This window comes from Hetaerina americana, unplaced genomic scaffold, assembly GCF_022747635.1.
Source record: "Hetaerina americana unplaced genomic scaffold, ioHetAmer1.1.p SCAF_2, whole genome shotgun sequence".
NCBI classification, from domain to species: domain Eukaryota; kingdom Metazoa; phylum Arthropoda; class Insecta; order Odonata; family Calopterygidae; genus Hetaerina; species Hetaerina americana.
In genome coordinates, this window is record NW_027286763.1 from 41463162 (window position 1) to 41474030 (window position 10869).

The window sequence follows — 10869 nt, forward strand, 5'->3', positions numbered from 1 at the left end:
CTAGGTACGAGCTAAACGGTTGCGCGCGACCTGGTGCGCGAAAAACGGCCGGCGGTGCTGGCGCTGCGAAATACCATTCGATCATCACGGCTTTCATGCAAGTGGAGCGGAACCACAAGAGGCCAACGGAGGGAAATGGTGTGCAACGAATGCAAAACGCATCGGCGGCTCTATAATGAACCCTTTCTCGCGGGAATGGCATCGTGGAAAAAAACAGAGGAGATCCAGCCGAGACGGAAATGCTGCTGACTCCTTAACTCACTTCCCGTTTTGCAAAAAAAACGATAAAAAATAAGTTAAATTTTGTGCGCCATGAATTCAACTATGCCAAAAAATAAACGTTCAAATCCTTACTCTAGATAAACTCCATATTCGTTTTTTACAACCAGAAATATTGATAAGATTGCATCCGTAAATCTAAGACCAATTACTATTGCATTCAAAATTAACGAACTCTGGTGTTTGTGAGATAAATTTCACGAGCAACTTACATTTAAACATGAACTATCCATTTAAACAGTTACTATTCATTAATTACCTCCAAAACACAATAACTATTTGGTTATTGGGAGAAATGTAACTATTTAGAGTTTCTACGGGCAATTTCCATTCAACATGCCAGCATTTTAATAAACTTCATTTTTTAGCAGTACATATTTCAAAAACTTTAGCGTCAAGTTTGGTGGGGAGGATAAATTGAGCTTCTTACGGCCTCTTTTAAGACTGACTATATTAAATAATATTTCCTTAAGCCGTATAAGGTCAAGTTTAGTGCGAAATGATGAGGAGATAAAATGCTTACGAATTAATTGGAAGGAACATACATTATTACTTAACCGTGATATCACGATCATATTTACAAATATATCATCCCTTTAGAATGTTACGGGGAAAACTTTAAAAATGAAGATATGATAGAGCAGAATACATAAAATTTCCACGCGCACCACGAGAGCCGGATAAACTTTGCAGCGAAATTATAAAAATACCACGAAAACGGCTCAAAACTGTCCAACAGTAATCGCGTTAGGAAGGCAGACGAAATTTAAAAACCCTTTCAGGTGGGAGGAGAGCAGGCGTTGATGGCTTTCTAAATCACTCCGTCCCGACACAAAGGGGAAACATGAGCGCGACAATTTTAGGCGAAATACACCGGATACGTGTCTCGAATAAGAAAAGAGGAGGAAGGGAAGTTGTAAACACCTTAACTCCGCCATTAATTTTGGATTGAAAAGCGAGCAAGGATTTATTTTTATTTTTGGCCAACTCTTTCGGTGGGACATAGGGGGAGGGGGAGGTGGGGGGGGAGGAAAAAAACCGTGCCGGATGCGGGCAAGGTCTCCGACGGGATAGGGGGGGGGCCGTTCCCACACCCCTCCCGTTCTGCTTTCCCGCCTGCCCCTCCTTCTCCGCCGTCACCCCCTTCCACTTTTGTGTGGAGCTGCCTGGCTTAGTAGATCAATATCTGCTGACGGCGGCGACGCGCCACCCCAAGGCACGACAGGCATTCGGGAGAACCCCGCAAGCGAGGCGATGGGGGAGGCAAGCTGCCGCTGCATTAGCTCTGCACACGAGCAGTCGATGCAATCTATCGCACGCGTGAATGTGGAAATAGAGTATGCATATCGGTCGAGGGTGCAATAATCGCTTAACGAGTAAAACCACGGAACAGGAGTAACCAACCTCCCGACAGCGGAGCGGCTTTACATGGAGAATAGCAGACGAAGGACGGCTAACTTTACGCTGGGCGTCGGCATCATAAATTCTACGAATCGAAAAACAGCTGATGTGTGTCTTCCACGAACTGGCTGTACTTGAGGCCGTCACGTACTGCTCCGCTCAACGGCAAGCAGCCGAGTGCCAAAGGACACTGCGGTAATTGCTATTGCGTTGGCGCAACGAGTTACGCAAAACGCGATCGGAAATTATCCCACTCATAGCATAAATAGTGGATACCTATGTTGGAGTGGGGGAACGTGACAATCTCACCCAAGTTACGTCTCGTGGAGATGCAAACGAATGACTATAAATCATTCCATAGCCGCAAACGTGTCAGTTTGCATTGATGAGATTAGACTATCGTAAATTAAATAGCTCGGAGGGGCTACTTGGCTAATAAAATAAATGTAAAAAAACTGCAGCGGCGCCATTATAACTTCGCTTTTGTTGATATACTCATCTACTTCAGGCTTCATTTCGCGTAGGTTTAGAGTATGCATTGAAAAAGAGCAATGATAATATATCACACGGTATTATACAATAGTACGATATCTCCTACTGAAGGGCACTACTTTCTGGAAGTTGACACGCACGTCTACCAAGGCATTAGTGCACTATTCCGGAAACAACGACACCTTCGTATACGGTTATCCCAAATCACAAAGCCAAGGGTACCATAAAAAAGGAAGAGCACTGCTATGTTAAAGAAACCACTTCCTGGTGTAGGAAAAACAAACAATATTAAACATTAAGTAAACAATGTGTATCTGGTAATGCACAAACACTGCATTGTAATTCCAGGATGAAATACAGTGAGGTGGTGGTAAAGATGTTTACACGGTGCGCATTACTATGATCGCGCATGAATACACCAATGCCGGTTCAAACACCACAGTACGACTGACATTGGTCGTTACAGTTGATCTACTTTAAGACTGTGATGACCACAGTTAACATAAGATGCCTGAGCATAATAATACTTGGAGATCGTTCGTTCCGAAGTACTACCCCGTGGGCAAATATAAAAATTTGAAACCTTAAGTATCCTGGAAAAATGAATGAACACCAAATGAAGTATATATTAACGCCACGAAACTAAGTACCGTCAGACTCATAATTTATGAGGCATGGAAAAGCAAAATAGACACTACGATAGTTTCGAATAATTTATTTTTTCACTATTAGGTAAATGCTATGGACAATAAAATGGAAATATTTGAGGGACGAATACACTCTGAACCCTAATTCAATACAATTTAAGTAAGAGCTACGGCCAAAAAATAGACACGTGACAGAGTTGGCTGAGGCAACGCTCAGTTAAATTCCCAAAAATACTAGCCTAATAAATGATGCAATCAACTAATGTAAACAAATATTACAAATACGCCAGGTTACTTGGAGAACTATCCAATCGCAAAAAAATCACTAGTTTCCACCAAGCCACTATCAACAATAACTTAAGAGATAATACGCAAACTTTAGCACTTGGACGTGATAGCATGCGATCTTGTGTTTACCCAAATAAAAAACTAGCAAATCGTCATTTCAACGATTGTCACCACTAGTAAGATACTGGCCTTCATTGAGGAAGTCTAAACACCGATAAATTCAACGATAATCCGAAGAGACAGATCACATCTGATAAGGCAACAAAAATACCGTTTTGATTTACTTATCTACAAAATATCGCGATGCCATAAATGACTTATGATTATAAGGGAGATAATGCATTTGCCTTCTTTCAGCAAACACGAAATTAAGTATCCAAATTCTTCATTGATGCTACAATTAAGTAATCGATTTTAAGAGATAATAAGCATGAGAGTAACACCACTTCTTAACAGGATAGGTTATTTATCTAGCGCTAAATGATTCTACTTTAACGGCGGATTCTAAATCATTCCTGGTGTACACAGTAAGGCTGCAGTTGATGTGTAAAGACAATAACATGGAGACGAAATAATAATGCATAAAACTATAACCGTACGCAGAGTAGTAAGCGCGACATACTTAAACGAGAACAAATTTGGCATTTTTCAAACCCAAGGAGATAAACCATAACGACCTACAAATGGGAATCGTACTTGGCTAAGCGGTGAACGACCGACCACTTAACCCCAAAGAGCTTAGGGGATCGCTGAGTGATTTCCTGTCAAGAATAGCAATTTCAATCAATTTTATTCAAACTTACTGGACGGCTTGAAAGAGGTCGCCGTGTCGAACGAGGGCGCCCTTATCGGGAGCTTCTCCTTGTACGGTCTCTCCGAAAACGGGACGGCTAGAGACACGGCCGTGGGCAGGGAATCCCCGCGAGTTAGGGGAGGCCGCGGGCCCGGTCCTCCCCCATTGCCACCGTGACCGTCCGGGTCAGCCATCATCCTCTTCGGTGCCGAAGCACCCCCGACGTCTCCGTTGGCATGGTGGGAGTGGTGTCCGCCACCGTTGTGATGGTGGTGCGGGTGATGGTCCTCGTCCTCTGCGGAAGGGGGCCTCTTGATCCCAGCCAACGAGGCGGGAGTCATCGCAGGCCTCCCGGCATTGCCACCGTGAGACGCCGGGTGGTGCTGTTGTTGCTGGAGGTGGGCGGCGGCCGCGGCGGCCATGTGACCAGTGAGTCTCACCCTGGAGTTGATGGGAGCTGAAGTCTGCTGCTGTGACTCGTGGTGGTCGTCCGGGGGTCGGTGGGAGGCCATGCCCCTCGAGGACTGACCTTGCTGCTGCTGCTGGGGGGGAGGGGGAGGTGGAGGCGCATAGTCCGTGCCGAGGAGCCCCACGGCCGCCGCCGCGGCCCTAGACCGCGCGTCGTGGTGTAGCTGGGCGTAGGAGACGCTGTGCGGGGGCGGTGGGGGTGGCGGGGGAGGAGCCCTAGAAACACCTCCGTGAGCGGCCGGGGGCATGCCGGAGACGGCGGAGGAGGACGATGCGTCTACCATGCCACCCCCGTTCTGCGCCTCGTGGGGGTTCCTATGCATAGGGGGTTTGGAGCCGCCACCACCCTGGGGGTGCCCGACGATCCCTGCGGACATTCCTCCACCGGAGCCGCCGCCGCTCCCGCCGCGGGTCTCGTGCTGGAAGCCGTGGGCACGCTTCATCTGCCGCGCTGTCTCAAGCACGATTTCTATTCTGTCCGCGCCCTCGTAGTTGACGCATCCCCTGCACACGGCCTCGCTGAAATCGTGTAGCATGGCCCATGGCATGCGGGGCAGGTCGCACAAGTAGCAGTGCTGCCGCTTCCCCAGTTGCATCCCCACCGACATTTTGACCATGAAAGTGGCGTTGGCTTGGAAAATAAACTTTTCCACCACCGGACTCGAGTCAATATGTGCAACTATTTACTTCGCGCCAATTCCGACTGGGATTCCTCCTCCCTCTCGGGGAGTCTGGACCAATGCGAGGATGCTGCGAGTATCCTCACCACATCTCCTTCTCATTCAAAAGTTCACACTCACACTCACTAAAAACCCGACGCGGACGACAACCAAAATATTGGCTATAAAATGGTGACCCTCGCCGTTTCGAAGGGACTTAAAATAGGTTTATCCTTCCCTCCTCTCAGGGTTAGGGGGGAGGGTGGGGTGATAAAAACAGATCAACCTCCCGTCCACTGACAAACAAAAGAAACCGTCATTCGACGCACAAAACGGTAGAATACGATGGTTTAGGGGACGGATTGTTTTGGAACTTGCACGAAACGAACACCAACACAACACGCCCTTACGCTCCACGCGCCGCTATCATTTACGCTAGCAGTTATCTCTCCGTCCCGCCGCCTCCAACTGACATGAGGAATGAACGCCTCCTGCTCGCAGCGGACGACCACTTCCCCTCGTCTGCTTTTGGGCTCGGCTCGCGCCCTCCCCTTCACTCCCCTCATCTCCTAGGCCCCCTCTCGCGCTGCGCTCGCTCCCCTCCACCTCAAAACTTGCACGCTTTTCCGTCCCCCTTTCTGTTATTCACTTCCCCTGAATTTTCTCCCTCACGACTCCACCTCCATGCTTCCTCCCCCATCGTCCCTTCCTCCCTGGCTCAACGTACCGCATCAACACTCGTCCAAGCTGGTGCCGGGAATGGTGGGGAAAGAGGGCAAGGGGGATCTCCCCTCCATTTTCCCGGGTAAGGGAAAGGAGACGAGGAGCGCGCGTGTGTGTGCGTGGGTCTGTGAGTGTGTGTGTCTGCTGCGTGCTTATGTGTTTGTGTGTGTGGGCTAAGGAGGGGAGATGAGGTTTGGCGCGGTTAAGGAGGGAGGAAAGGAGAGAGGAAAAAAAGGGGGATGAAAAAAGAATGACTGCGATCAACGGAAACGGAGGAACCTCGAGGCGCATGCGCGTGTCCTTTTCGTGTTGGCTACTGCCGCCACCAACAGAGACGCCTGACGTTTTCGGTAGATCTGCATGCCTCAGCGTTCCTTTACGAGGCATTATTTTTGTATCAACAATTTTCCAACCCCCCTCCCGACTATTCTCACTTTTTTCGCTGATATTTTTTTTATTTTTACAACCTTCGCCCTTCCTTTCCTCCCAGAGCCCTGAAAATACACCCACGCTGCCCCTCCCTCCCCTCATATGTATTCTAAGCAACATGGAGCTATTTTTCTCTCCCGGCTATTTACATTCTTCCACGCTCGTCGAGTTGGAGGGGGAAGGAGTTGTGTTGGTCAGAGAGGCATAGGGTCCTCGGTTCATTTCGTAGGTACGTAATCGAAATGAAGGTTGGGCGCGCGCATCGTCATACGCAAGTTATGCATCTGCGACACTTCTGTTTACCCCGCCATTGGCGTCGACAGGGTGTGTAATTCAGTCACGAAACGCACGGAATTGTGAGGTGCTGCGTAGGAGGCCAATCCCCGTGTCATCCTCGCATGCGTGCCGTGAGTGGATATTTTCTGTATCCGGCTCTCTCGCTCTGTCACTACCCAGTGTTTACTTGAATTTTTGAATGGAATCGGATAGGTAGCGCAAATCAATGCTTGCTTTCCCGGGCAGACCGCTAGCGCCGCCAATCGGCGGGTTTATGCCGCCCTGCAGCTGCTGGCCTCGACGATCCCAGTCCTGGCTGCAGATGCTGCATACTTGCAGTTTGCACAAATTTAGTTGCCTCGGAACAGTTGTTTACAAAAGTTGTTCATGAGCCATTCAGCCCACACCTACCAACTTAAAATGATGCTTAGAGGCTTGACTAACCCATGCGATCGGCCGCGATGACTGTTGGGTAGCATTAGAGTATACTGGGTGCATACCGCATGATCACATTTTGCCTGAAATCTCTGTAAAAGGCTGCCGTTTTCAATCAAGATTAACCAGAATTGTTCTAGTTTGCGAAGCGTACAATCATGCCAAATTTTTGCTGTCAGTCGTCGAAATTTCACCGGCCCTGTGACGGCGGGGCAACTTTTTCGCCTGCTAATACAGAGGTCGCAGGTTCGATTCCTGCCTGGGGGGTTTTCCTTCACCAAGGGCTTGTGTGAATGTAATTGTTACAACTGTTATATCATCGTTCAAAATCCGATGTAAAAGCCGAATTTCTGTTTTTGGACTAATACTTAATAAATAAATAAACAATTGGTATGATACCCGGCCTGTGTACTTGTTGAAATTAATGTGAGACTCCCTTGACTTAAATACACTGCACAAATAGAGTAATTATCTCAATTCCAACATTAGGTTCTTTCGCGTATGGGCATCCTGCCATGGAGTTCTAATTGGCATTCATCTACATATACATAATACCCGCAAGTCGCCACAAGGGCGTGTGGCGGGGGGTGTTAGGTCACCACCCGTAAAAGAGACCAAACCACGTGCAAAATCAACATATTTATGCAAACCTACACCCATAGTGGCGTATACATTCATTCAAAAAACTTTATAACTTACACGGATGCCAATAAATGCATATACGGGCATCATATAAATGCATATCGTACTATTAGCTAACAAACACATGCACCTAAGAATGTACTAAATATTTATCCAATAATGTGCAAGCTAGAATTTTAAAAGTAAGAAGGCGAACATCTTTAAGGGCAAAGACATTCTATAAGGGACGAAATCCATTATTTTAAGTCGCAAGGGCAATTATTTGTCTTTCGGTGCATGGTCCACAAGTTCCTCTGATTTATCCAGTGATCAAAGAGTCATAACTCCGCATAATAGCTACAGCAAATACAAAAATACATATTTTAGCAGAAATTAAATGCCTAGCGTCAAGTGAGGGATAAATCGAGGTGTCTTAGAGCGAATCATTAATTTTAGCCACATACTATCGAATTATTAAACAACTATGTAATTGTATTTTTAATGGAAGGCGTCCAAAGGAACGACACGCCCGCAGTTCTCAGCCAAACATAAAAGAATTCGGTGTCTAAACATTAGTTTCAAGACGAATTTGCTCCCACGGCGCTTGACAAGAAAACAGGCTACAGCAATCGTAGTGCAAGAAAGCAATCGAACTTTCTTCAGCACACAATAATGGGTAACAAATTACTCTGCGGCGTCCCCTGTCACAGAATGACGACTCAGAGGGCCACCGTGCCGAATCAATATACGACAATGCACGAAACAAAGCAATCAAAATCAAGTAATTTCTTTTTTTTAGAATGATTTCCTCCGTTTTGTCGAGCATGAAAGCGACAGGAAAAGCCATAAAGAAAACTGCGTCTCCACACGCCAGGTGGAAGAAAGAAGAGGACATTACCGGGCCACCCCTCGTTTCCCAAGGGGCAGGCCACTCTTTTGCTCACGGTATCCGACTGAAAATGCTTCGTTCACCCCAAGGGGAACGGAAAAAAAATCCATCAGTGCTCAGCGATAGACCAAAAAAAAACGCCCAACATAATCCAGACGAAATGCTCTCCCAGGATTCTCTCCTCCGATGGCCAAGACGGACAAGAAGGGATTCAACATACGCTTTTTCTATTTTATGTGGAGCTCATGGTTGACACCTAACGGGATGTGTTCATGCAAGGAGACACTCGATTGCGCCATCACATTTGCGGTTGGCTGACTCCTATGAATTCATCGAGCACATTTGTTAAACAGCTATATTTCGAAATGTAAATCACAAATCATAGGTGTTTATTATACAGTATACAACAAGTTAACCGCTACAAATATATCGGCTTGTACCAGCGTATGTCATTTTTAATTAATGGATAAAATATATATTAGCTCTACTCTTAATGCATGAATATTGAGACTTTAAACATCGGAAAGCAAGAGGTTGTTCCCAAATACGAGTAATTCCGAACGCAATAACTCATTCACAAAAGTTCCCTCTCTTATTCGACCACTGTTATTACTCAAGCAGTCTGATGCGGACATAGCCAAATCATTGGCATTCCGGGACTATTTTAGATAAAAATTGCGCGACCTACTCGAAGTAATGTTTACGTAGTAAACCATTAGAAGACTGTCAATGCTAGGCTGAACTTACTAAATAAAGTCAGATCCGCTTGTTTCAGTGCCGAGGTCTTACAAATTATTCGCACTCCAACATATATCGGTCGCTTGGATGGTGTATATAAAATTCGGGAAATAGATTCCAGAGCTAGACTAAAGGACTCCCTCTCCCCACGGACAATACGGGATAGTAACTGAAGGGTTATATATAGCAAAAATTCCACTTGCCACCCTCAGCGTCCAGGGAATAATTAGTTCTACTCAATTGTATGCACTTTCACTGACATCGAGTGTTTCTCTGTCAAAACCCTTCCCACATTACCGCGTAAGAATGCAATTAAATAATGCAGTACTCGTTATAATATTGATCGCTCTGCTTTGTCTGTTTTTAAAATTACCCTTCCACCCCTCGTCTCACCTGCAACGTTGGGTCACATTGCCTGTGTTTTTGGGGAAGGAGACCATTGTATGTTTCATGTCCATGTGGTAGTGGAATTTCACATTCTTTCTTTTCAAGTTCTAACTTGCATATTATTGGATAAATTACTACTACATTCAAAGGTGCAATTGCTTGTTAGTTGATCGTATATTTATTTCCTTCTGTGTAATGCTGAGAGGGTTTTAACATGAACGTATAGGCCACTGTGAGTGTAGGTCTACATGGATATGTTGATTTTGCATATGGGTTTGTTCTCTTACACGGGTGATAACCAAACAACCCCCACCACACGCCCTTGAAGTGGCTTGTGGGGTATTATGTAGATGTAGTACTTGCAAAGAATTCATGTGCTGTGCATGCCTACTGTGGACACACCCCCTTCCAAATATATTTTCGGTGGCTTTCAGGGTAGTATGTAGATGTAGAACGCCCATTTGGCCGACCTTAGGCCCTGCCCCTCCATGATAACCAAGAATTGAGGTATTTTCGTCACATCCATTACAGGCGGAAGCGGCGAGATAGGGAATTCAAAAGATTACATTCGTGGCCCGGAAAAGTTATGAAAACGGAAATAATTCATTATTTTTTTTACGTGGCAAGTAACTGCATGCATGCTTTCTAGCATACAGGGACGCAAAAATGCTTCTGAGAATGAAAGTCAAGAATTCCAACATTTGTTAACGCAAACCCATGCCAATTTCATTTAAGAAGGCAAAACTTTCCGTTCCAAAACTACCGCAATCGAGTTCGCTTTGAAAGTCCATAATTCTAAGGTCACCCCTTAAAAGGGAGAAAATATGAATATTAAAAATGAGATGTAAACAAATGAGTTAAGTATTTCTTGCTCTTCTTGCATCTACCTACTGCTAAGCATCCATTAGAACGATTATTTTTGGGAAATCACTGGTTTCGTAACAAGAATCTTCAATCGTAGGGCATATTACATGGAAAGATGTCCTTCGTTCAGGTGGCGCCCTAAGACACACGGACATCATTGTTTCAGCAAATATGTCAATAATAGAAGCAACTAATTATATTATTACGTCCATTTCTTATGCTTATCTTAATATGCCGTTTGAACTTAACTACTCTATTCAGATGGAAAAAATATTCATATTCATTAAATCAATCTAAACGTGGGAAGTGAACGAAATAACCTTTTTTAGATGTCAAGACTGCAATCGAATTCCTTCCCCCTTTTCCCCTAATCCATTGAACATACTTCCTCTCGAATTAAGTAGCTTCAGGCGTGATGTGGTGGAAGTCGAACATTCTTCGATCAGTCATCCATCCTTCCTCTCCCTTACCCTTGCACTT

At 45.5% G+C, this 10869-nt stretch overlaps 1 protein-coding gene across 2 annotated transcripts in view; it reads right to left on the bottom strand.

The window, feature by feature from the left end:
* LOC139688409 (interferon regulatory factor 2-binding protein 2-B-like) overlaps positions 1-5552 on the bottom strand; it is a 32338-nt gene extending 26786 nt beyond the window's left edge. For both annotated transcript variants that reach the window (XM_071585975.1, XM_071585974.1), the window contains exon 1: positions 3911-5552. In XM_071585975.1, the coding sequence (XP_071442076.1) occupies positions 3911-4985 (1075 nt within the window). In that variant the 5' untranslated portion in view covers positions 4986-5552. The remainder of the gene's footprint in view (positions 1-3910) is intronic.
* Between the last annotated feature and the right edge of the window lie 5317 nt (positions 5553-10869).